The 27,263-nt window shown below is 45.7% G+C and overlaps 1 protein-coding gene across 1 annotated transcript in view; it reads right to left on the reverse strand.

Moving 5' to 3' along the window:
- SPEG (striated muscle enriched protein kinase) overlaps window positions 1-27,263 on the reverse strand; it is a 147,665-nt gene that overhangs the window by 40,044 nt on the left and 80,358 nt on the right. Inside the window, exons 5-15 of the mRNA XM_054970456.1 lie at window positions 22,257-22,400; window positions 20,317-20,499; window positions 18,400-18,608; window positions 17,768-17,856; window positions 16,951-17,126; window positions 11,282-11,542; window positions 5,303-5,461; window positions 4,746-4,935; window positions 2,805-3,034; window positions 1,992-2,111; window positions 195-299 (exon numbers count right to left, since the gene is read on the reverse strand). Coding sequence (XP_054826431.1) covers window positions 195-299; window positions 1,992-2,111; window positions 2,805-3,034; window positions 4,746-4,935; window positions 5,303-5,461; window positions 11,282-11,542; window positions 16,951-17,126; window positions 17,768-17,856; window positions 18,400-18,608; window positions 20,317-20,499; window positions 22,257-22,400 — 1,866 coding nt within the window. The remainder of the gene's footprint in view (window positions 1-194; window positions 300-1,991; window positions 2,112-2,804; window positions 3,035-4,745; window positions 4,936-5,302; window positions 5,462-11,281; window positions 11,543-16,950; window positions 17,127-17,767; window positions 17,857-18,399; window positions 18,609-20,316; window positions 20,500-22,256; window positions 22,401-27,263) is intronic.

Raw genomic sequence — 27,263 nt, forward strand, 5'->3', positions numbered from 1 at the left:
GCTAGCGCTATATAGACTTAGGGGGCTGAACAAAATAACAATGTCAGCTATTGGTTTATTTGCAATCAAAGTACCACATTGTGCACACACAAGCCCACTGCACACACTCCCAATCTGTTCTCGCCTGCCCCCCCCCCCCCCGCTTCTTTCTCTCTCTCATACACACAGAGAGATGCCTTCCAGGCCCTGGTTACCAATAGCAGAGTCCAGCCACTTGGGCTTGTTCCATTGCAGTGTGACAGCTCGGCCAGTGACAGTAGCTATGGTGGGTGGCCCATCTGGGGGAGTAGGCACCACATCTGCAAAAGCCAAACATGGAGACAGAACATTTGAGTCATGGAGAAAGAAGAAACGCCAGGATGCTCTGCTGATTGAACCCAAGGGTGCCGTAGGGCCTCCCAAAGCTTAAAGAAATGGAAGTCAGCCCATTGTCTGGAGCCCTCCCCAGCGGAACCCTTTGCTCCAGATGACGCTAGATCCATAACCAGTTCATACAGGGATGGGTCCCCTTTTTAATGTGTAAACCTAGAATGTCACGTTTGACTGAGTCAAACACATATTTGGAAATATTGTGTATCATACAATCACTCATCAGAGCACAAGGTTTGATTGCAGTTCCTGTACAGTAGATATTTGGTGGCAAATTCAGGTCTGCTGCCATTTAATGTGTAAATGGCACTGAAATCACACATGAGAAGGGTTGCCAGCTTCAGGTTAAGAATTTTCTGGAGATTTGAGGTTAGATCCTTGGGAGGGTGGAGTTTGGGAAGGAGAGAGACCTCAGCAGGGTCTAATGCCATAGAGTCCACCATCCAAAACAACCATTTCCTCCAGGGAAAATGGTCTCCATTGTCTGGAGATCAGTCATAATTCTGAGAGATCTCCAGGTCCCACCTGGGTGCTGGCAACCCTACCCACAAAGGAGTGTTCTAATGACTTCAGGACAGCAGCCTGGGGCAGACTGGCCATTAAGACCACCAGGAAAAATCCTGGGGGTTGAGGGCCTGGGAGGGGGGGCACCTTTCCCCTCCAGGGCTACCTTGCCCCCAAGAAAGGGGTGCCCCTTGCCCTGTTAGGGCAGCCCTTACCGCTGCCCCAAGCAAGCTGACTGTCCCAGCCCCATGTCAAGTGGGTGAGCTGCTGCATGGGGCCAGAGAAGCTGGCTCACTCACAGCAGTGGCTCCTCTACTCACTGCCATGGTGAGAGAAGTGTCTTTTGCTCTTCCCCCCTCCCATCCATTGGAGGTTGGGGCTGGGGCACTTCCCAGGGCTGTTTTTGCTTTCCAGTCTGCCCCTAACAGCAGCTCTATTGCCCATTTTGTTTTTGATCTCATTGGATGAAAGAATCACCTTCTATCTTCCTAATAATAGCTACAGGGCAGCAATACACATTCCCCCTCTCTCCCATAATATTAGAGCTTGGGGTGAAGTTGATGGAAATAGATTCAGAATGGACAAAAAAGAAGTACCTTTTTACTCAAAAAGTAATTGTTATGGAATTCAGTGTCAGTGTATGTAATTATGGCTATGATCATAGGTGGCTTCAAAAGTAGATTAGGTAGACTCATGGAAGAGAAGGCCACCAATGGCTACTAGTCATGGTGACTAAAAGGAACCTCCACATTCAGAGGCAGTAAAGCTCTGCAGACCTGTGCTAGGAGGCAACATTAGGGGAAGGCCTTGGCCCCTGTGACCTGTTTGTTGGCCATCCAAGGTTGACCACTGTATGAACCACAGTGTTGGACTAGATGTAACCACTGGTCTGATTTAGCAGGGCTCTTCTTACGCTTTTATGTTACATTCTTATATCAGATCATGCCTTGACACAGGCCATTGTGACATCCTTCCTTTGCACTTCCATGCTGGTGTGAGGGACAGTAATAATAATAATTAAAAGTTAGAGTTATACTCCCTGCAGCTGAGAAGGTGGACACCCAAGCAAAGCATGCAGATGCTAAATAGGAGCTCCCCAAGTGGCCGTCAGTCCTTACCTGTGACATAGAGGTGTGCATAGCAGGTGGCCTTGCCCACTTTGTTGGCAATGACGCTTTTATAAACCCCAGCATGGGCATGGCTGACAGAAACGAAGACCAAGCGGTGTACATCCTTGTCTACAGGGGACAGTGGAAGATGGAGTTGTGGAAGGGGAGGGGAGGGAGGAAGGAACAGAGAATGATTGGGGTTACAATCTAATCCTTGAGGAAAAGCCATTTGGAGCAGAGAGACACCAACAGTGGCATGCTGCTGAGGATATAATGATAAGTACAGCGGGAGAATCTTACAGGTGCTGTTGTAAGATCATGCATTCTCACAGATGCAGTGGATGTGGGTCTAGGTGAGTGCCAGGGGGGCTCGTTCTGTTGTACTCCCAGCTACTGGAATCCCAGCTTTCTGTCAGAGGTGACCCTACTAGGAAGCAAGATGAAGAAGCCACCACAGATAGTAGTTTTCAAGTGCCATTAAGGGGATCATAGGTGGAAACAAATGTATCTGATCCTTCAGGCACAAGCCACTGGGAAGTTTTCCTGCGCAAACCTCACTGAAATAAATGGGAACTGCACAAGAACTCAGCTCCTATTCAGTGGAAATTGCAGAGGAAAATTCCTGGTGGAATGACCCCAAGTTAAGGGGAAGGAGAGCGCCATTTGGATCTTGCATATCAAACATTAATGTGTCATGAGTTGGCCCTGCCTTCTCTTAACTAAGTACTGTGGGAAGGGCTGAGTAGGTGGCCAAAGCTCCAGCTGGTGTTTTCTTGAGCTCAGTCCCATACATGTGTGGGAAACCCAAAGGATGGGGCATACACTGCATCATCCTGCGGTCATCTGTGCTCTCAACGCGCTGGCCGTTGTGGAACCAGGTGATGGAAGGGTAAGGTAGCCCAGCCACTTGGCATTCTAGTACAGCCTCCTTGGAGTCTACCACGTCCAGGTCATGCAGTGGCCGCAAGAAGTCGGGCATGGTGAAACGTTCCACTTCACTCTCTCCTTGTTCTGGTTCCTCTGGAATAGATGGCATCTTCTCTAGTTTGGAGCTGCCAGGAGAAAGGAACAGAAGAAGCATCTAAACTACTGCATGCAGATCAGTGACAGATCTTTCCTCGGGGTTCCCACAGCCCACATAAGGTGGTCAGAACCATAGATATAATAACTCATCCCTACCCTCTAGGCACATGAAAACCCACTTCCCTGAGCAGACCATTACCAAGCTTCACGGGAGACTGTAAACAAAGTTCTAAATAAAATACACCCCAGAAAAGGAGGAATACAAGTTTCCGGTCAATACAGCCTAGGATGAAATAGCACAAGGCAAAATAACTATGAAAGTCATTCCATGGTTAAGAATGACAACCAAACCATTTCAACTGGACTGTAAAACATGAAGCAGACTTGGGTTATAATTGTAAAGCCATTGCAAGAAAAATATACTAGGTCAGACTCATCCCGTAGGGACAGAGTGGGCATTGGGCTAGGGAAAGTGGATCTCAACCACTTTGGCAGCAAAGAGAAGTAACAAAGAATAGAGAACACAGTCAAGCAAAGTCAGCCAAAGAATATATTTTTCACAGCTTTGCAAAGAGACAAATTTAATAATCTGGGACAGGGAGAAAACCTGCAATCCATGCATATTTCAGAGCAGTAGTCTGTAACTATAGCTGCTGCTCCTGCTTGCATAAAATTTGGGAATATTGCTTAGAACCCACAACACTGCAATCACTGTCCCTAATTACAATAAATAACAATATTTGTCTTTAATGAGAACTGTGTTGTTGTGCAATCAAACAAACAATTGTCAGGATAATACTTTGCGTTGTCCTGGACAGCCAAATAACTGTTTACATGCCTGGGGTATCTGTAATTCTCTTTAACAAGTGATTAACTTTCTTGGTCCTTTCTGATGTTCCATATAATCAGTTCAATTGGTCTTAATATAAAATGTCTCTATTTTGTTTTGCTAATGTATCTCATTTTAAGCATGCTAATTATAGTAGCTCATCAACAGACTGTGCTCTGAAGAGCATTTTTAAAACCTGGAGCTGGATGACTCAACAGAGTGCCCTAAGACTGTGGTGCTTGAAAGCAAAGCCAGTTCCCACAAGGGCTGTAAGCTAATAGCACCCTGTCCGACCAGGGTTCTCAAAGGCCCCTATGAAAGGGTGTGGGTGTGGGTGTGAGTTGCACAAGGTTCTTTTGTTGGGCAAAAAGCCAAGATATAGCAGAGCTTGCATTCCAGAGAGCTGCCCGTAAGTCTGGGACAGTGAAAGCAGCAGCTGGACCTGATTCTCATGACTCCCGGATATGGGAGTGTCAATGTCATTCCCAAACAGAACTGTGGTTAGGGGAGGGAGGGAGACGGCCACTGCTCACTGACATGTGTCAATAGACTAGATCGTTTGAAATGCATAAGTTATATATAACTTATATATGAACAAGTTGTTTGTTGTTCAAGATAGAGCTGGGAGGACTAGGAAGCAAGAAACTAAAGGCAGCCCCCCTCCCACTTTAAAATGGTCTAGATCTTTAATACATTAAAACACTCTTCAGCAAGGTATGGTGTGAACTGAATTAGGAGGCCACAGATAGCTTGGCCTCCAAGGCATAGGCAAAGCAGCAATGCCCTGAAGAGACTCCAAGCGCCCACGACACATCCAGCACTGTCCTGCCATTTAATGAGGCCTTTCAGCAACCAGAACAGCCAGCCCTTCTTCCTCTTCCCTTTCTCTCTCCCTCCCTCATTTTACTCACATCTGGGAGCTTGCTGCGGGACGTGGCTCCTCCACATACAGTTCTGCAGAGCATTCAGCCCGGCCGTGCTTGTTGCTGGCACTCACCCCATACTGGCCCTCATCCTCTGAGCTTACGTGGAGGAGAACTAAGGAGTGCAGCCCCCTGTCTTGCTGCAAACGCACAGTTTCCCCCTCTTGCACAGGCTGGCCTGCATCAGATACACACAATAAGAGACCTGGCCCAGAAGGGAAGCAAGCACATAGACAAGTTGCAACCAGTGTGATACGGTGACCCCCAAAAGTCAGAGCCTGAATGGACCTCTCTGCTCCTTGAGAAAGGAAAGAGACTGACAAGAAGCCATGCCCGAAAGGAAATGAAATACCCTTGCCCACTGCCCAAGTCCCAGAAGGGAATAGTAGGCAGTTGGTTTCTCTATCTGCAACCTTCTCTTTTTGTATTTCCAAGACTGGCATAAGCAGTAGAAAACAGTACCAGTTTTCTGTACCAACTCAACTAGACTTTAGAAGTCTTCTGTACTTCCAGATCTCATTAGAAGGGGAAATGGGGACAATTACCAAAGCGAGTCCAGATGACAGTAGGTGGTGGTTCCCCACTAATCTTGCAGTCAAATCTTGCCGTTCGTCCCTCCACCACAGCCACGGTCTCCAATGTGTGGGTGAAGAGAGGCTGGCGTGAAGGCCATACCGTCAGCTTGGCACTGCAAGTCAGCTCATCTGTAAGTCACAGGGAATGGTCAGCAATCGATTCAAGGCCAGTCTCTTCTTCCTTTCTAAGGCCTTGACATGAAGCTGGAGAAAGTAGCTTACTGTTGTTTATCTGAATTTGTCCTAGGTGCACAATCACAATATTCCTCCAGGGTCCTCCTAATACATCTAATTTTGTTTGCTATGAGATCCTAATATTTGGGATTTAGTTTTTCTAACTTTGCTTTTGTGAACTTCACAACAGCCTGGCACATAGAACTAAAGTAGGTGAGTATTTTCTCATCACTTTTATCTTCATGTCATGAAAAGGGTCATCGTACAAAAGTTCTGGATGCCAAGATACTGCTCACACAAGAGCAAAGGCAGAAAAACAAAGAGAGCTATTCATCACGGAGAATTCTCCGGACTCTGACAGTATCTTGTCTACATTCTACAGTAACAGAATCCAGGAATCCCTCAGTGGGGATACATATTGCAGTTATTACATGCTCATCATTTCCCAGTCCTCTTCTATAAATCCCTACAATAGGCACTGTGTTTCTTGGTTATGGTATTTTCATTTGACACTGCTGCCGCCATGGGATATACCAAGTTTAGCCATCAAAGAGAAGGATAATTTGAATGGAGGAAGACTGATCTTCAATTGGGACTTTGCTAATTGTGGCTCGTACTAGGGAATATTACCCAATGTGGTTTCCATCTACCTAATGCAATCTCTTACATCAATCTTGAACTTCATTAATATAAGGACCACAATATTTTTCTTTTGCTCACTTCCTTGTACGACTCCTTAAGTACTGGAAAGACATTTGACTAATTACTGCCTTTTCATATTCACAGTGCCATATTTCCCCCCTCCTTTGTTCCACCAACCCCATGCAACTTGAAAACCTGTTTTGCACCCATTACCATCAAAATGAATCCAATTTATTCTGCTGCACACCCAGTTTCCCATTTTAGGACTAAAACAGCAGACACTGATCTTTGCATCCATGTTTTGAAACAACATTTTCTCTTCCCCCACCCTTTCCTGTACTGAATAGTCATCCTGATAAAGAGACCCAGGGAATTCAAAAGATGCACAGATCTTTGTCATATTTTGGCTAGCCCCAGTGAAAAGGCAATACACAACTTTTACTTTTGGAACTCTCCTGTGGACCAACATGGCTACTTACAACCTTTTTGTCTATTTTTGGGAAATACCTGAAGGAATGTGACTCTGTCAGAAAGAAAAAAGATACTCAGAATGAAAGGCCCATTTGTCTCCATATAAGGCTCTCACTACTATCTCGTCACATATGATGAAGTACACAGGTTGGGTCTGAGACCCCACCCTGTGCCAGATGTAACACAATCACATATTAATTGAGGTGTCTCCTCAATTCCTGCCTGTATGGTGCCTGATTAGGATCAAGAATGTAGCGCATGTGGAGAAGGGGCTTCCGTCTTTACCCTTGCACCATTTTCCCAGCCTGAAAGAGTCCCAGTTGGGTATTACTGGGCCAGGGGAAGAAACTGACATATATCTGATGGAAACCTGAGCTTCTCCAAATAGCACCCTGCCTGAGATTGTTTCAGTCAGGGACGTAGCACAGAGAGGGAGGCTGAAGTCCCTGCATACCATGGCTTCAATGTGAATTGGACCTGCACAGATCTGGGAGACATGCAGCCAAGCTACAAGTGATGCCTTACACAGGTTGGACACTTGTCAGCTTCCCTCAAGTTTTGATGGGAAATGTAGGCATCCTGGTTTTATAGCTTGGCTCTCCATTATAGCTGCAAGACCAGGATGCCTACAAACCTGCCTGCAAACTCAACCTGGCCGCAGACCTGGGGAACATTCATCTGTGGTTTGGCGCCTCTGCCATGACACTTGCTGGGGACCCTTAGGCCAAGAGGATAAAATCAAGGAGGGGAGAAATAATCTGTGATTTCTTTACAGATAAAATTAGATATTTAAAGATTTACACATCTGCTATGTCCTTAGCAGCTAACCTTAGATCAGCTTATTTCCCTCAGCTCCCCATATGCAATGTGGATGCAGTAAACACTAAAGTAGATAACAATGTCAGAGATCCATGAATGGATCTCCCATTTTAAAAGCATTAGTAGCTGTGGGGGAGGGGAGAAGATTTGTATGAGGCCCATGGAATGGAGGTTGTTCACTCTTTCTGGCACTGTTTCCCTGACCTCAATCCCCCCTCTGAGCTGCTGTTTGCCCCAAGGGGGCAGGGAAGCATAAGGCTCTTTATGGGTACCTTATGTTTCGTTTGCAAGCGGCTAGCAGTTATGGGGGTCAGAACTGAGTGCAGAAAACTAGGCATGCAAGAACTGTTCCTTCCGATTTTATAACTTCCGTCTAAGGGGGAGCTAGGGTTGCCAGTCTCCAAGTGCAGCCTCCAAATCTCTTGGAATTACATCTGATCTCCAGATGACAGAGATTAGTTCTCCTGGAGAAAAAGGCTGCATCGGAGGCTGGACTGTATGGCATTATACCCTACTGAGCTCCCTCCCCTCCCCAAATTCCACCCCCCCATATTCTATGCCCAAATTTCCAGGAACTTCCCAACCCAGAGTTGGCAACCCTAGCTAGAGTTCCCCAAGACTATTGTTGGCACTTTTAAAGACAACAAATCATACAATTTGCCTACCACATAGGGTAAGGATTATCCTACATACTTAATATAGGTAAGGATTACTAAGAATGTATGTGAAGAACAAAAAACTCTCTAAAATGCTATAAAATGCAAAGTATTATTAGTGTGTGCTAAGATGTGATAGGTACATGTATGTATACGCAAAGGATATATATTAGGCAAGAATACAGGCCCTGTTCTTTGGGAAATGACACTTTTTCATTCTATTTCCTCCTAAGGAAGGTGTTAGCTCTAACCTCCTAGGATTCCTCACCATCCAGGAAGATGCTTTTAACAGCTCCACCACACAGTTCCCCCAGTGACTCTTGGAACCTGTCTATTTCCTGCTTCCTAATTGATTTACTGCCTAGGACAGAGAGATCATTTCCTGGACAGAAGAGGAGAGGAAGCTGATGTCATGCAGATCAGACTAGAGCTACTCAGAATGAGAAGGAAATCAGGGAGAGTAATTTTCCATATACTTTGCAGTAAAAAATGAAGCTAAACAGAGAAGCAGGTGTGTGTGGGGGGAGGGGAGGGGTTGGCCAACATAAAAATGTGACGTGGAAGCAGTCTTTTGTGTTTATTCCTGCTTTCCTAGTACACGTCAGTGCCTGGAAAGGCCAAAATGACTCATTTCATACACGCATCATTCAATAGCTTCATATCAGAAATCTAAACACTAGACAATAAAGTGAATGTATTTAATTTCTAACAGCACAACCATGTCACTTCTCTCTCACCTTACTCCTTCCCAGATTTCTCTATTTTTTTCTTGATGTTTTCTTGTTTGTCAGGCTATAAAATGGATATAAAATGCTATACTGTGTTAAGAGATGCAGAACTGAGGTGAACTTTCTGTAATGTGGACTCAGGTATTCTGGCACTGACTTTCTCAAGGGAACTGCCAATCGAGAGGCAGGATAGGGTGCAGGTGAAACAATGGCAAAGAGATCTTCCTCATCTTCCTTCTACGCACAACCATTCCTTTGCTGCCCCTATCAGTCTCACCACCTTTGGCAGCCGAAGCTTTCATTTGCACCCACCCCTTTGCTCTTATTCCTGGGTTACTCTCCTCTACTGAGCCAAGCTACAAATGACACTTAACACAGGTTGGACACTTGTCAGCTTCCCTCAAGTTTTGATGGAAAATGTAGGCATCCTGGTCTTACAGCTTGGCTCTACATTTAATTGAAGTTTACAGAGCTGCAGTCTATGGGAGGGAGAACATGTGGTCGAGAGGGGAGTGCAAACATTGGGCTCTCACCAGGCGCCCCCTTTCCCCTTCACTGGGTGTGTGTGTTGGGGGGGGGGGTCTGTAAACTTCAGTTACATGGAGAGCCAAGCTGTAAGACCAGGATGCCTACATTTCCCATCAAAACTTGAGGGAAGCTGACAAGTGTCCAACCTGTGTCAGGCGTCACTTGCAGCTCGGCTCTCAGCTGCATTTGCACACATAGAAGCATGCTAAATTGCTCCGATTCGCCCACTGCAATCAGTTCAGTACAAAGTACGTTTTGAACTAGACGCCACTACCACTGACCCATTGGAATGAGAAAGATGGTTGCCAGCAGTGAAAATGGGAAGAGCAGATAGAAAGGTGACAAGCAAAAACACTGTGATCAAGGTTAAGTGCCCAGCCTAGACTGAAATTCTAAGGTTTGCAGAGTGAACTCTGTAAGAACAGATTCCAAGGATTCTGAGGTTTCCCCACTTCAAGGTCTAAAGAACCTAAAATGGGGTTGTTGGGTTCCTAGGCGGCAGTCTTATGTATGCTTTCTTGGGAGTAAATCCTTTAAACACTATGGAATTTATGTTTGAGTAGACTTGCATCCTGAGTTTGTTGGTGTTACAATTCAGATGCCAAGCTAAGCATAGATGGGGCTTTATATGCTGGCGGTGGGAAGCAGAGGGGGACCGCTTATTGTCTTGGGTGCTGCGTGTATAATGAAATAAACCATGATGGAATATGTTGGTTTAGGACAGGGTGTAAAACCGGCACTGTGCTTTGACAAATCCCAATGTGAACCGTGTCCATATGACTTAGCAAGCCTGTGGCTGAGCACTTTGCTGTTTTGGAACATGGATTTTGTGAGCATGCAAGTACACGTGTACCCAACTCTGCATGACCTGACCACTCTCCCTAAGCCTATACCTTTGCTTGTTCACAAACGGGTAAGGAGCTATGTGGAGATGATTCTTGGCTGTGTGAGCCTTGGTTATCAGAGCCATCACATTAGTCTGCTTATTAGTCTGCTCTCTTCACTTGGGTTCATAAAGCAGGTGCCAGCCTGCACATGGGCGAAATCAACAGCAGCCCATACATGGGCTTTCTCTGTGGTGGCCCCTACCCTGTGGAACAGCCTGCCTGAGGAGGTCAGGAGAGCCCCCACTTTCCTGCCTTTCTGCAAATGATGCAAAATCAAATTATTCAAAAAGGCTTTTTACTCAGGAGGGTTGTAGGAAGGGGGTCTCAGATGCTTTGCTAATGAGTTAGGAACCATAGACTTCACCACTATGTTGCCCTGCATATTACTTGTTGCTTTGAATATGTGCTGCTATATACTACCTGTGCTTCATGTTATCTAAAGTCAGTCCTAGAATTGATTGTTGTTTCAGCAATTCTTCAACTTTGTATTGGATCCTGCTAATGCTGTATCTTTGTAAAATCCTATGACATTGTTTATGGAAAGGTCCTTGACAGTGTATGGTAATGTCCTGATGCTAATTGTATTAATTTCACACTATGTAATCCACCTTGAGTCTCAGTGAGAAAGGTGGACTATAAATGACATAAATTCTACTATATAAAAGGCTAAGCGTGTTTCAGACATCTCCCTACCCTGGCGCATCACCAGAGGGCGCTAGCACAGGCCAAGTACAGTGTATCAGAAAGAAAGTGGTTGGCATGATTCCTCCCATTTTCTGCTTCATGCCCAGAAGACTGAGAGTAATGATCAGAAATGTTAGTGTTCTTGAATGTTCAACAGAGTTTGATATGCAGGAATTAACAGGTAAAGTCCGGCATGGAAGCAAAATGTTATCACCTATTAATATGGGCATATCATGCTGATGCTAAATGGATAGCTTATAGATGGTTGCAAACATCTCCCAACATGCCTTAGCATAGCCTCCTTCCTATAGGCCATTTTGACCTGTGTCAGGGCAGCACGTCCTTGTCCTCGGTCCTTACCTTTGGCTGTGCTTAGCTTGCATGTGTAGACACCACTATCATCCTCATGCACAGAGGTAAGCAGAAGCTTGCATTTTCGCCCGTCGAAATGCATCTTACACTGGAGCAAGGCGGGCTGGAGCAGGCGCCCCCGCCACAGCCAGTCCACGTCCACATCCGGTGGGCCAGACACCAGGCACTCGAAGAGAGCAGCATCCCCAGCCCCCACCACCACGTCCTGCAGGGGTGCCAATACGGCCAGGGACTGGGTCTCAGGGTGCACTGGGGACGAGGAGGGAGGGAGGAGGAAATGGAAAAAGAAAGAGAGAGAGATGCATCTCTGAGCAATGAAACAAAACAAGGACAGAATGCAGGGCACGGGTTGGGGATTGCATGCAGGGGGCACTGGTGGCTAAATAAGGTTGCCATGCTGGTCAGTATCTTGTTGACTATGGATGTAATCAAGAGTGAAGGCTGCATATACATCAGACTTCTGGCTACACTCAGTAAAGTCTATTCTGCAATGGAATGAACAAAACAAATATGGAAATGTAGGACCTTGGAACTTTCCCAGGGTAGGTCTGAGGCTCAGCTAACCAATGTCCATCAGGAGATGTATACTTCAGTAGCAAAACTGATGACATCTCTGCTAGAACAGAGCTTGGATGTTTGAAAAAACAGGGAATAGGAAGCAGATGTAACTTGCAGTTCCCTTTCCCCCGCCTCTCAAATATCCAGAGCCACATAACAGGCTGAATGGAGCAAAAAAAACAAACAAACACCCTGAATGGCTCAGCCTGTAGCTGTAAGACCACTACCAGGATACAAGACAATAGAACAAATGACACACTACACAGAAGAACAACAGGATTCTTCTGAAGGGAGCTCTGACTCTCAAAAGCTTATCCCCTGAAAATCCTGTTGGTCTCTAAGGTGTCACCAGAATCAAATCCTGCTATTCTACTGCAGTCCAACACAGCTACCCACCTAAAACCATTACAGAGAAGATCCATGATTGACTCTCCCAGCACTTTATTTAAAAGAGATGGGTTTGTATCAAAACCTTAACACAGGAGGAGATCTCTAACATCTTCCCCACATTCCCCTGATGGAAATCCTCTTCCCTCAACGGCTATTAGCAGTCAGGGGGAGATGGGTGTAATAGGCCTTCAAAGTGGGGATATTTTTATTTTCCATCAACATATTTCCTCTGCCCAACAAGGAACCAGCCGGGAAATTCCACACATTTCAAATTCAGCAGATTGGGGCAAATCACAGCAAATACTTCTGTGTATACTTTACTTTTCAGAACTCAAGAAGGTATTAAAGTTCCTTTCCCTATCCTGTAAGAGCAGGGGATGGAAGGAACAGCTAATGAAATGTGCGACAACTGGAACAGCTTTCCCCCCTCCCAAAGGCTGGCAACTCAATAACCACTACCACAGGAAATGTGTGATGGGGGCAGGGAAGGAAGGCAGCCATATTGTGAAGCAAATTAAACTTGAATGAAGGAATGATGGACTGTGGAGAACACAAGAGCAGGTATGAGGGTGAGAAGGAGCCACGGGGAAGGGAGAGACGGGGATCTGTGCTAGGAACAAACCACACAGCACTTTTACCAAACAAACAGACTTTATTTCATCTACAAAATAGGGATTCACTGTTGTCCAGCTCCCGTGAGACCTTCCCAGGGGCACAATGGTGGCCAGAGGCTGCATTCCTGGCCTCTTCCATCAGAATGCTGCACAGGCCAGCAGACCCAAGTCTAGTTGGCTCTCTGTGTTTCCCTGAACAACCTTCTATCCAATACCACACTGGGGCAAGGATCCCTTTCCAATGTGTTGTGCTGTCCAGAGACTTCTTGCTGGATGCTGAGCTACGTGGTCTTCTGCCCACAGAGACCTTCTTAGACGTGAGGGACAGCAACCTAGCCTGTTGCTTCCAAAGCTACCTCATTTGAATGTGTGGGTCCCACGGTGAGCATGAGCCTCTAGGGAGGCTGGTAAAGGGATAGTTGAGTTAGTGCTCTGCCCTAGGCCCCTGGAAACAGAAGTGGGCAATAGAGGCAGGGAGACACAGACACACAGAGAAAACAGAGCACCACACATTGGCAACAGTTCAGGCCAGACAGAAATGGATACTGGCACAGGGATTGCACACCACGGGCACCTGGAGGCATATGGCCTGCTAGCACAGGCATGGTGCACCATACTGTAATGTTATGCCCTACAGCAGCCCCCTCATTTGAAGAGGCTTCCTACCCAAGCTCTAAGGAGATGCCACAAATGGGTTTGCCTCGCACGGCTGAAGGGAGCCCGGAGCTCTTCTCCCACCCACTGCATCCCCTCCCCCTCAGCTGCAACCAGGCCCTGTGGGTCCAGCCGAGTCTCGGTGCTGGCCGTCCAGTGGATAGGGGCAGGAGCCAAGCCTTGCCAGCCTGATTGGTTCAGTCGCGCTGGGAGCAGAGGCAACTGCCCAAGGTGCCTGGCTAGAGCGGCCCAGGGGCCAGCAGCACCTTAGCTCACTCTCCCTGTACAGACAAAAACACAGTCAGCAAGCAAAGGGTTAGTGTAGCATGGTGGACACAGAAGCAAAGCACAGACAAATGCACACATGCCTGGTCTAAGCAAAGTGGGTGCAGAGCAATAACACACAGGGATAGATATTGCCTCACACACACACACACAGATACTTCGCCTGAGAGTGTCCCCCTACTCCAAGGCCAACCCACTCCACACCAAAACAGACAGAGGTCTTCATTGGAAGTGTCAGGAACCTCTCTGAATATAAGGCCCAGCCAGCTGATATGGTGAGAATTCTATGTCTGAAGGTCCCAGCCTTTTACAAACAGAATGGTCAGGCATACAAAGGCTCAGTTTGGGTGGAGGGGGAGGTGAAGCCTTCTGCCTGCATTTCCCAATGTAAAATGGTCCCAGTAAACTGCTTTTTGTTCCATCAAGGCAATTAAGTGTACCTGTAGGTCACTGCAAGTACCTTCCATTTAGGCTCCTGAAAGGCAGCTATAGTTATTGCTCTGTTCCCCTCAGGGCAAGCAATGTTATTTATGTATGTATTTATTTAGGTACTTTATGTACTGTTTTTCTGTCTATAAAATGCACTCAAGGGGGCTTCAATACACACAAAATATAATATTACGTAAAAACATCAATCAACAGTACAGAAACTAAAAGACAAAGGAAAGAATAAAAGAAATCCTATTTAAAGGTCTTTCAGAACAGGTGAATTTTTTTTTTAATCAAAAGTTTTTAAAGGTTGATGGAAGGAGTGTAATCCACAGTTTAGGGGTGGCTGCCAAGAAGGGCTTTGCCTGGATTCCTGCCAACAGACTAATCACAGGGACTGCCAGACCGCACAAGGAGGCGGCAGTAAGTGTGCCTGGTCAAACAGAAAGGGCTTGTAACTAAATGGCAACAATCAGTTGGGTTTGGGGAAAGAACCAAGTGTGCATCCAGACTGGGGGAGCCACGGCCATATACTTTCAATCGTCAGTGTAAGCGTATGTACAGATCTGGCTTCTCCTACCCAGCTCTCACTCAGACGCCCTAGCTACACTTTATGGGATTATTCAGTTGTCGCCAACCCACCTCTCTCCAGTAATGTCTAGATAAAACAGCAGACAAAAAAAACACACCTTCTACTAGATGCTACAGGAGACACAGACCAGTGGCAGCCCACCCACCCCCCAAGCACTGTAAAGCGCTTATGTGGTTGCTCCCTTGCCTGATGCCAGTAACGATGCTTGGCAAGAGGTGTGGGGAGACATTGTGGGGCATCTAGAGCCCCTTGGGAATGATCTAGAAGGCTGAATGCACACCATTGGAACGAATGTCTTGGGCAGCACTGAACGGGACCAAGTGAGTGAAAAAATACAGGAGGGGAGCAGGCTGTGAGTTGGTATTAAATGTGCTGCAGAATACTGATCCCCATGTAGCTCACCCCATTGCCTCTACAGTTGGTGTGGAAGTTACAACCGGGAAAAGAGTAAGAAGTTGCACTTGCACAGGTATAGGCACCCATGGCATCCTCATGTATCCACAATCCACAATCCCTACAATCTCTCTTTCACACAAATGCTTTCTCCCAAACACTATAGCTTAGGGCTGCCAGGTCTCCCACTATAGCAGGAAACCCCTATGCAGCAGCCCCTGACCCCCACTGCTGTTCAACAGGGTGGTAAGGGGAAAACATGCTGAAAATTACTGTCACTCTGACAGCATGATCATGCCTTCCCGCATTCCTGTCTCCTCTACTCTCCTTCTGGGTTCCAGCTGCTAGCTGACAACCCTGCCATAGCTGCTGCGTGTGAACCTAGATGGGACAGGAACTGTCAAAAGCACACAACAACTGGTACTCAGCTGCTAAGCAACCATCTGGAACAGGATCTTGAGAAGGCAGCAGTGGCAACATACAGAAGGCTCTTCATAACTTAAGTAAATGAGAGGAAGCATAGTCTACCTGCTAATACTTTTATAAAAAAGGAAAGCAGTGTCAGATGTTGCAGATGACAGCAAGCAGCAGTATGAGATAGGCCTCCAGCAGTTTGCCTGCTAAGCTTCTGACTGCTGCGTTTCTACCTGTAGGGATATTTTTCCCCCATGGACAGAAAAGCAGCTGCGGGCCATTTTTAAAGGACAAATAGCCGTAGGGTTAAGCAGGCTCTCTTCCCTGCTACTTTGTCATTCCCAACTACTTTTCATTAAAAATACAGACTGGCGAGAAGAAACACAAAGCGATGCATCACATCTAGCTTTACCCCCATTCCCAGTGGAATCTCAGATCTAGGAACCTGTCCAGAGAGCTCTCGGAACCTCATCCTAACTATTCTTCCCAGGATTCTTTGAGGGTGATCATGACAGGTAATGGTCCAAGACATTTTGGTGCCTGAGGCAGAAAAACAAATGGCACTCTACCCCCATGGGAATAAAAGTGTAATGATAGATTAAATAATTGCTGCTTTCAAATGATATTCCAGATCCACCCCCTGAGGCGGATTACTTCACCTTGCCTAATAGGAATAGGAAGGATCATACCAACAAAAGTAATAAAAAAGAGACTGAGCTGTGAACGCAGAGATCCTGGATCAAATCTCACTCTGCCACAAACTCACTAGGAGGCTTTAGGCTAGCCACTGTCCCTCAGCCAGAACCCCTCAAGCACAAGATAATGCTGGCCTATTGTATATGGCTGAGATAATGTATGTGTCTGTTTTGAATATTAAAAATATTATATGTCTGAGTACTCTTGATCCTTCTAAGCCTGCGTGTTCTTCACCTCCCATGCTCCTGAATGAAGCTTTAGCCAAATTAACCCACAAAGTTCCTTCGTTTAGACTGTTCAAGAACTTGAGATCTGGATGGCTAAGCCTAAAGCTAATCATAAAGAAGAGGCAAAGTTCTGCCCAGGCCAAGCATTGTCATATGTTCTAGAGGCAGAAAGCAGAATAACAATACATGAGGGGAGATGAAGTCATGGAGGTGCAAGCTGCTAATGAGCAAAGGGACAAGAGCTTAGAAAAGGGGAAGGTGAGGGCAAGAAGGAAACATGCACACATGGGGGAGCAATAGGAGGGAGGTGAGAAAGGAAGAAGCAAGCAGGCAAGCATGATATTCTGAGATCATCCCACGGGAGGCAAGCATTAACCCCCATGCTCTTGTCATACACGTAAGTACCTTGCACATCAAGCTTGGCTTCACACTGCTTTGTGCCATACTCATTGATGGCCTTGCAGGCATAATAGCCAGCATCAGTGCACTCCACCATTCGGATATGCAGGCAAAAAGAGCCACCCTCCTCCTCCTCAGTAGAAATGCGCCGCCCATACTTTATTGGGTGTCGGTTCTTCAGCCTAGGAGACAGAAGAGAGGAACTGAGAGCCTGTTGACCTTGTACCCTCATCCCAACTCAGGATCTTCTTTTTCTGCCCTTCTAACATACTCCACCTGCATGGCTGGTCCTTCCCTTGGCCACCCCAAATCCTGTTGCTGCTGCAAATGCATCTTTTTGTACAAAGCAGTCAAGGTATTCCAGCTGAAAAGATCAGAGACCCCAATTTTCCCCATTGCTACTCTCTCCTATCCAGGCCAGCCTATCCCTTATCATATCAAACACCTTTTAGAGGATAAATGCCCAAGGATCTTCCATTCTGCCACCTATCTACAACCATTCCAAATCTGGATCTAATGCCTGCTGGAGGAGAATGGCCAATGTTGCAAATTTTACTAGAAAGCAATTTTAATATTCTGCTGGTCTACACATTACCCAACCTTGAGTCAACTATGGCCAACTGAAAGCCAGAAAGCAAAAAGGAAACAACTTTCTTCCCAATTTACAGATGCTTCTTGGTCTGATCATTTGATGCTGATTTTACACAGTAGAGGCAACTGGGCTGATGACTATTTACAAGCCTGGAAAAGGCCTGCACATCCCAACCCTGCCAGGACAATGTAGCTACTCTTGAGGTCATGCATACCCACAGAATCCACTCACCAGTGCACAATGGGCTTGGGCTCCCCCTGCACCTGAACGCGCAGGACCACATCGTGTCCCTCCAGTATTGTCTGGTCACTCAGTGTCACCTGCAGGAGACAGCATCAGGATAACGCCAACAGATAAAGGGAGCTGGAACTAGGATTTCCTTAGGCATTAGGGCAGCACAATGAGCTGCAACACCTTCACTAAAGCAAAGTGAACACAGGAAGCTGCCTTACACTGAGCCAACTCATGGGTTTATCAAGGTCACAGTATTGTCTGCTCTGACTGGCAGTGGCTCTCTAGAGTGTCAGGCAGAGGTCTTTCATATCACCTGCTCCTTTTAACAGGAGGTGCTGAGGACCGAGCCTAGGCCCTTCTGCACATGAAGCAGATTTTATTTATTTACAAAATTTATATCCCACCTTTATCACTAAACCATCATGGCCTCTCTGGTTTGGAATTTGCTTCTTGCTCCCAGTGCCAGAGCAATTGGACAGTGAGACTGTATTGCGCCTGTCAAAAGCCCCAGACCTCTACCTTCATCTAAGGGAGAGCCTGCATAAAGTGTGGATGCTTATTAAGCAATGTTGAAGCTTTACACTTTTCCATTCCCACATCATCTTCTCTAGTGTAACTGTCCCCCTCACCTCAAAGGATGGTGCAGCCTTGAAGTTGATGCCCACATGCACAGGGGCTGGGCCGATCTCAGACCGGGGTTGCACTCTCATGACACGGTGATGTCGAGGAGTGCCGGCTTCAGGGAGCTCCTCCAAGGGGCTCAGATACTCTTCATCTGATGTGACGGGGCTGCTGAGCTCATGGTGAGGTGCCAGTCGACTGTGGCTCTCCGGAGGAGCTAGACAGATCATAGAAAGGGGAGGTGAGGAGTATTTATTTATAGTCTGTCACTGGGACACAAGGCGGATTACACAGTGCAGGTTAGTATGAACAACAGCTAGGACATTTAATAAACAAATACAGTAAGGTATGGGTTAAAGAAATTTGAAAACAAGTATAGAGCACAATAGAGCAGTAGGGGATTCTAGCCCAAGGAGGAAAAAATACCAGGAGTACATCCACTTAACAAGAGGTGCTTCCACTCAGGAATTTTAAAGGACTGCATGATCACAGGCACAGACTACACTACAGAATCTAGCTTTCTATGTACTATCTCAGTTTGGCCCTCAGTTTTCTGAGAAAACTATTTTGTTTTTTAAAGAGGGGGAGGAGAGATATTACAAAGAATAAAGACAAAAGACCATTAGAATACACTGGCACCTTCCAAATGGCTAGAGGACTACAGTGTATTTCCAAAGGATGACAGATAGCCACCTAAGATGACTGGCTGCTTGTACAGTATTTAAAGGCCATATATAAATGTCCAAACTTTAACCCCTAACGCCCCTCAAATATACACTGCTGTCCTCCATGGCCGTAGACATGTGTTAGGGTAGGCCAAAATATTTCACCTCCCACCAACATTTTCAAAATAAATAGAATATTGTTTGGGGAACTTAATCTGCCAAGGAGGTTCTGGCCTCACAGTGGCTTCCCAACGCAGAGCCCCTTGCTTCGTGCCTCTGAGGAAAGCAGGGGCCCTACAGAGCAAAGGGGAGAGTTCCTCGTGCTCTTGGGCGCCTCTTCTCTTTACACCAACCAGGCGGGTGTGCAAACGGTTAAGCGCCCCTCTCCGTCGCCGTGGGTTGGCAAGGCCGTTTCGCATCTCCGTGCCAGGCAAAAGCCAGAAACACACAGCGAGTGCCCGGGCTGCCCCTCTCTCTGAGAATTCCCATGACCCCAAGAACGCAGCGAGCACAACACAAATCCCTGGAGATATCCTCCCGAGTCAATTTGCACATTCTTTCTCCCTCTGCCTACTTCAAGCGAAATACCAGGTTCTTTTCGGAGGCGACGTCCAACGCGCAGAAGTCAGGCAAGCGGCCCCCACAAACGAGATGAACGGGACAGACGCCAGAGCCGGGGCGCAGGAAGCCAGGAGCCTGCCGGGAGACCCCTGCCCGGCGAGCCGCGGCAGAAGGCGGCGCCCGCGCTTCAGGCCGACCAGCAGCCAGCCCCTCTAGGGCTCACATTTCAGATCAACCCCTTCGTGATCTCACTCGCATCCTTTCGGAGAATGTACTGCCACCCGCCCAGAAACAATGACAACGGGGAGTCTTTCTACTGGTCTCGCCGGCGGGTGGGAACGATGGAGCAAGGAAGGTCCCTTTCGGGCAGCTGCCCCCTCCCCTCTCCTTTCTCAGGGCTGCTGCTACTGGGAGCCCTGCAAACCAGGCCCTCTCGGCCTCATTCCCGACTGCTGGCTGGTTGTCAGGCAGGCTGGTCTAAACCAAGCCTTGTAGGGTAAAGGCAGCCTCCGATATCTTTCTCGCAGCAGCAGCAGCAGAAGCCCGGCTGGCAGGCAAAACACCTCACAGGCAGGGTCGCTAGAGCCAAAGCCTGAAGCTGCTGGGCTCTGGCCCTGCTAATTGTCTTGGGAGCCTCCAGCTGCCCTCCTACATCCTAGCAAGTTGGCATTGCCTCATCTTTGTTCAACCTACACTTACCTGGTCGCACAGTCAAGATGGCGCTACAGCAGGCCTCACCCACTTCATTGGTCGCACAAACAGTGTAGAGGCCGCCATCAGCCACACGGGCACTCCTGACCAGCAGGGTGTGGCGTTCGCCCTCTGCTTTGATAGGGCGAGTGGAGCTGCTCCGAAAGGGAATCCCATCTTTCCGCCATGATACTGTAGAGAAGGGGAGGGGAAGGGCAAGTGATCAAAGCAGACGCAAGCACACGTGAAATATGCCCCCATTGCTTCCACTGAGAACTAGAGTGGCGGTGTTGCCAAAATATATCTGGATGCCATCACAGAAATGCTGCCTTTTCTGAATTTCCTGCAAAGAGCAACCTCCACTTTTTTTCATATCTGTATATATATATATCTTTTCTCTAAACCCTTTCTCAGTCATAATGCAAGGCCACACACTGGTGATGCTTCAGGGTGACATGTTTGAAGAGATTTTGCTGCTGGCAAATTACTTATCTGTAAATGTTAAATTCTTGAATAAAATAAATAAACAAAATAAAATAGCGGTATACGGGTGGAGCCTGGCAGCCTTTGTCCACTTGGGAGGCAGAGCCAAGGAGCAGAGTGCCTGGTACTTTTGTTTGGATCCAGGACATAGTTCAGAGCAGACTTGGTCAATTCACGTAAGTGTACAGCGAAAGAAGACTGAAGATGGGAGGAAATAACTTTGCGCTTGCTTTCCCGGCAACTGCCTGAAAGCCAATACTCATCCCAACCCTAATCAGACCATCTTGGGGGCCTGATTTGCAGCTCTGCTCTCTACACCTGTTCAGTAGCAGAACACCACTGGTGGCAATGGCAGGTGGTTGCTGTTGGAATTGTAGATACTTCTTGAGATCCTCCTGCCTCCCCAGGAAATTTTTGTAGTTTGCCACTAGGACCACAGTTCACATTCAAAAGCAACAGCACCTCTTACAGATTCAAGGTGGACAAGACAGTTACACAGAAACCAAAAAAATATTCATGGAGTTGGTAGAGCCTCATTATGGGAAGGGAATTATTCCCTAGATCCACAGGAAAGGAGACATCTTTGATCTTCTTATAGTTAATCATGTTTTGGTAACATCCAAGTGAGATTACCTCAGTGCATTATATCTAGGGATGCCTAGGAAGAGTGTTTGGAAATTTCAATTGCTGCAGAAATCGGCAGCCAGGTTATTGACAGGAACCTGCACAGCCAGTCACTGTCAAATATCTACTCTGTATTTGGAGGCAATACAAATGCTCTTGTTTTATCTTTAAAGCCTTAAACAACCTGGACCAGGATTTCTTAAGGACCACCTGCTTCAACCTTTGTCCAGCTGTTCCATAGAGGTCCCGCTTCAGGTTGTCCCTCACCTTCAGAGGCAAGATTAATGGCTACTGGGATCAGAGCCTTCTCCATTGTGACACCTGGATTATGGAATACCTTCTTTGGGCACATTCACCAGGTGCCTATGGTATCTTTTTTACTTACCCAAATTTGAATTTTTAATTTTTTAAAACATTTGAAATAGCTTTATCTTGATGAAGATCATAGGTCCATTAAGGTCAGTAATAATTACTGTGGTTGGAAGAAGTTCTCCATGGTCGCAGGCTGAGATCTTTCATATCACCTGGAGGTGCCAGGAACTGAACCTGGGACCTTCTACATGCAAAGCAAACACCCCACCATTGAGACATGACCCCACCTTTATGCTTTATGAGCTGTTTCAATTTTATTGCTGCTGTTATTGTAATGGATATTTTTAATCATTAGTTGCTTTGAAGGCCAATATTGATAGAAAAGTGGAATACAAATTTTTAAATAAATAATATTAAAGATTAGGGACAAAGACCAAATGAGAGAGTATCTACTGAGGCCTATTATCTTGTACCAACCCCATGTTTCCCCACCCATTCCCCACCCTCTGTCTGGTACACCATGCACTTGCCTTCTGGGGAAGGATTGCCTGTGATTATACATTTGAGCAGCACCTCAGTTCCAGCTGTGACTGTTACATCCTGGATAGGGATCTCAAAGATGGGGGCCTCCAGTGGATCCTCGCCAGCTGAGATGTAGGAATCATCAGAAGATTCTGCAGAGAGGAAGAAAGAAGAGCTGCAGAAGGGGCTGTGTGGAAGGCCGGGGCCCTAAAGCCCCGTGGGGAAGACAATATTTAAATCTTAATGCCTCTCTCTTTTCATGGTAAGCCTGATAAGGAATGTGGAATCATATTGTCAGGAGGGTTCATATTGTCAGCACCAAGTCCAGCAAGGGGCCTAGATTGGTATCTGATGAAGGGAGCTTTGACTCCTGAAAGCTTATACCATGAAAATCTAGTTGGTCTTTAAGCGTCACTAGACTCAAATCCTTCCATTTGCAAATGGTCACAACCTGCTCAATACCAGCTCTGTCTTCCTGGCTCTTCTAGCTTTTTCAATACACGGTACAACAGATTGCTAATTCAGTGTTACTCAGTTAATTCCCATGGGCCAGACCGCATGAGATGCTGGGAATTCTGCGTCCAAATCTCCCAGCGTATGTGTGTTTAAGCTCAATTCTTAGGCATGAGGACTGGAAATGCTACATGAGCAGAGATGTTTGCATCTTTCCCAAATGCCACTTTCCAGATCTAAAACCGCTTAGGGAGCTGCTATTTGCCCTATTAGGGAAACATACAAATACTTGTATTTGTTCTCCGGTGTGTGTGTGTGTGTGTGTGTGTCAATGATGGCTTCCCAAGGCTGTTTGAAATCATGCCACGCTCCCAATCAGAGTTGGGTTCCAGTGTGTCCGACAAACTGATTTTGTTTTCAAAAAATGCTGGATACTCTAGGCACTTGTCTGGCTTGGCTCCCAGTGGCAAAGTCTCCTTCCCTCATTTTTTGCCATTCTGATGCCAGTAATTGTGGTGACAGGTTTCTGAGAAAAACAAAGGACCACCTATTTTGAGTGGGAAACTTTTCAGAAGGAAGTTCCATAAAGCCACAGTTACAGCTAGATACATTCAAGGCCAACACCAGGCATGAATGTGTCTATCTGAATGACTGCTTATTCTGCAGGGCTATCCAGGAAGAAAGTCATCACATTCTTCCCAGTTCCTAAGCATGCATAAATTCCTGTGAGTCAGTGACCCAATGCAGCAGCTGTAACCAAGTGTGTGCTCACGTTCATGAGTATGCCCTGCATGCCACCCTTGCCTAAATGGAATCAATATTTTCTACCACCAATTGAAGAATCTATGCACTGAATGGCCTCTTCAGTACATCCCTTTGCTTCAACAGGCAAAGAGCTGAAAGATTCTCAGTCAACTGGCAGACCACGTTCATTGCCTCTGCACAGCAAGGCAGTCATCCCCTTTCCTTTCAGTAGCCATAAACAGACACCCAACCATGGGGAAAGTTAGCCACGAGAGTATCTCTCAGAGCTTATGATTCCAAATTTTTAAAACATTTATTCTAAGCACAGAGATGTAGAAACAAGGGAAATTGAAGAATAGAAATATATATTTCTAAAAAAGAAAATAAAAACAGTTTTCAGCGAATCTCAAACATACAGTTTTTCCATTCCTCTACACTTCCTTTGAAAGCCTTCTATAGGTTTTGAAAAAGCTGAGAATGGCCCCTTTTGCCCAGCCATTATTTTAGGGGTTCAGTAGAAAGAAGGGGGTTAATCTTGACCAACCAGAAAGTTTGGAGCAGTTATCTGCAAATATCCCTTTAAAAAATCCCTAGCAAACAAATCTAGGTACTCATGATCAAATGGGTATGGTGCCCATTAATTGAGGTAATGTGCAAAAAGGTGTCAAAAACAGGAAATTTGGGACCGTTAATCAACAGAATCCTTGATAGCTATCCTTAGGTGTCAAATCTTTGGGGCTTATGTGACATGCCTTTAGTGAAAGAAATAAGGATTTCTAGCCTACTGGTCTCTCACAAACGACCTTTCTGATGTTTTTCTGTCATAGGAGTTACCTGGAATATGCATTAGGAAAACTGCTGCTATGCACTGCAGAGGCATAATATGTCAGCTTCAGCCCCCAATTTGTAAAATGTAGATAATCGTGCTAACCTATGTTACACAGCTGTTGTCAGCATTCTTCTGGAATTTGCTAGGTAAATGGACAAATAATCCAAACAGCAGATCTTGTTGCTCTTGACCCAGATGATATTTGTGCTCAGAAATTACTTTCATAAAACCTAAGTGAACCATTTGGAAATTATACTTCCCTGCAAGCCAACTGTGAACCAATTAATTGTTGAACATAACCACACCATGTCTTGCATTCTCCAGATATTTGGAGACTGATCTTTATCTATGAAGTTGCCCCTCAGCATGATGGTGGAAGCATCAATCACAGATCTCCCAAGGTTTTTAGAAATATTAACAGCATTGATAAAGAGGATCAAAATAGACTGTAGCAAGAGTGATGGGCAGGGAAAGTCAATTATTTTCCTCTGTGCAGTTTTTCCCTGATGCAAATTACCTTCCTCCTAACCTATTGGCTCTGTAGTGTTAGATATCCAGGTACCTATCTATCACTTGTACGTTTCACCCTATAGAGCAAATAGCTTAAGGGGAGTAGGGTTTGCATCAGGAAAATAATGTGTTAAAATGATGCGTAGCCCTCCTTGTTACTGTAGTCCTAATCCAAACTGCCCCCGTTCCTCTACAGCTTTTGTGGAGATACTGATTATGGATCTCCTATGTCGTGCATAGTTTGACATATGAATGCTTTCCTTCCTCTCTCAAAGACAGATTCCTGCTGTTGGATCTCTTATATTCCTCTAACTTCCAATAATCACAGGGATGTGCGGGTCTTTCTTCAGTTTTATGGACAGCTATGAAGATGACAAGTTCAGTCAGGGCTACCTTATTTGCTAGTTGTATGGGCTTTGTATAGATTTCAAATCCATCCTATTGTGCTAGGCATGTCCTGTAAATACTTTCAGATTAAGTCTTAATCAACCTTTCTTCTTTCAGCAAAGATGAACCATCTATTTATTTATTTTTTCTGAAATGTACCAAAAATGTGTTTGATTAGCAAAAATAGCAAATTCTGATAGTGTTTGTGGAGTGTGGGGGTGTGAGACGGTGAGAGAGAACGTGTGTGTATGCATGTGTGTGAATGAAAAAGACTATGTGAATGGAAGATGAAAGAAACAAGCTGATTCCGCACACGTTGGATAATGCACTTCCAATTCTCTTTAGAGATCATTTGGAACTGAATTTTTCGAGTGTGAAACAAAAAAAATCCACTTCCAAATGATAGCTAAAGTGGATTGAAAGTGCATTATCCAACGTGTGCGGAATAGGCTTGAGTTACTTTCTGCCTTTGTACATTAATGAGAAAATTTATGAATCTCAGCAATTCAAAGGGTTCTGGCACTCTAGCAACATACACTCTCTGTCCTCATATGAAACATATACAAGAAGAATTACTTACATAGCACTTTGGTGTGAGAATTAATGTGAAGCCCATGTGTATGTGTATTAGGAACCATAGACTTCACCATTATATTGCCTTACACATTATCTGTTGCTTTAAATATGTACTCCTATATACTGCTTGGGCTTCATGTTGTCTAATGTCAATCCTAGAATGGATTATGTTCTGTTTCAGCAATTTTTCAACAGTGTATTGGATCCTTGCTAATGCTACGTCTTTGTAAACTTGTATTCATTTACCCTATGACATTGTTTAAGGAAATGTCCTTGATACTGTATGGAAATGCCTGCCATTGTCCTTGCAATTGATTGTACTAATCGCACACTATGAAATCCACCTTAAGTCTCAGTGAGAAAGGTGGACTATAAATGACATAAATAATAAATAATAAGTATGTAGTCACAGCTGACAATTGCATACTGTATGTATATGGACCAGAATACTGTGCTTGGCTGTGGCTTTCCCATGCATATATGCCATGTGAAACACACACATGTGATCATTATATGTAACAATATTCACCTGAGTTTCATGCCAACTTTTACATTAAAGTTTTTTTCTATGAAAGGATTTGATTATGTTTGAAGTTCCTCGATTTCCTTTCTTGGATGCAAAACCAAGGTTGGAAAAACACTGGGGAACATGTGAAAGTTAATCTGAAGCCTTGGAAAATGGAAAATAGCTGAATAATACTCATGTTTTGACATCCAAACTTTCTGTAGAGCATAAAATTGGCTTTGGCTTGAGCAACCTGGACTGGTACCATGAGGAGTGTCAGGAGTTGTCATTCAAACTGATGAGTGCACTGGCTAAGTGCTTTAGCAGACAGAGCAGGAAAGTACAGGAAAGGGGGTCTTGGGGACAAGCTTGTCAAAGGACTCATTACCTGAAACATCCTACAGGACATAACAAATGGACCTTAAGAGTTCCAAAGCACCCCCAAATGCAATCTTGACTTGGTAACCCCAGCTGAAGTATACAGCAGGCTTGCCAGGAGCTGGTCAGCATCATGGGAAGCCTGTATGATACAACCCTTTTTATCCTTGCTCAGGGAGGCAAGCTAAAGTCTCTGCCAGCAACACTGTTTATCCTTCCAAAATAAATAGTTGAGGTGCAAATGGCAAGTAAAAAAATTAGAAGTAGTGTGAATGGTCAGCACATGGTGGGGAAGGACTGGCTCTGTCACTCATCAGAGCTCAACTCCCTTATTCCATTGTAGGCTTGGGTTTTCATATCATTTTTGTGCAGCCTTCTCAGCCCCATCTGACCACAATCTCTGCTCCACTAATTCTGCTTGGGCTAGTACAGCTCTCCAGCCTAGCTCCCACTGTTCCCTATACCCAACGTGAAGCACTGGTGAACCTTCCAGGAAGGGCCTGGCTGAGGTCATATCCCAAATACTGATGGGCAAGCAGCCCTGTAAGAAGCAGTCAGAGGAGACAAGAGCCAGCTTTGCCTAAACACAGGTCCTTACCAGTCCCTTTGACGAGCCCATCCAACACTAGCTGG

The sequence above is a fragment of the Eublepharis macularius genome, chromosome 2, assembly GCF_028583425.1.
Source record: "Eublepharis macularius isolate TG4126 chromosome 2, MPM_Emac_v1.0, whole genome shotgun sequence".
NCBI lineage: Eukaryota > Metazoa > Chordata > Lepidosauria > Squamata > Eublepharidae > Eublepharis > Eublepharis macularius.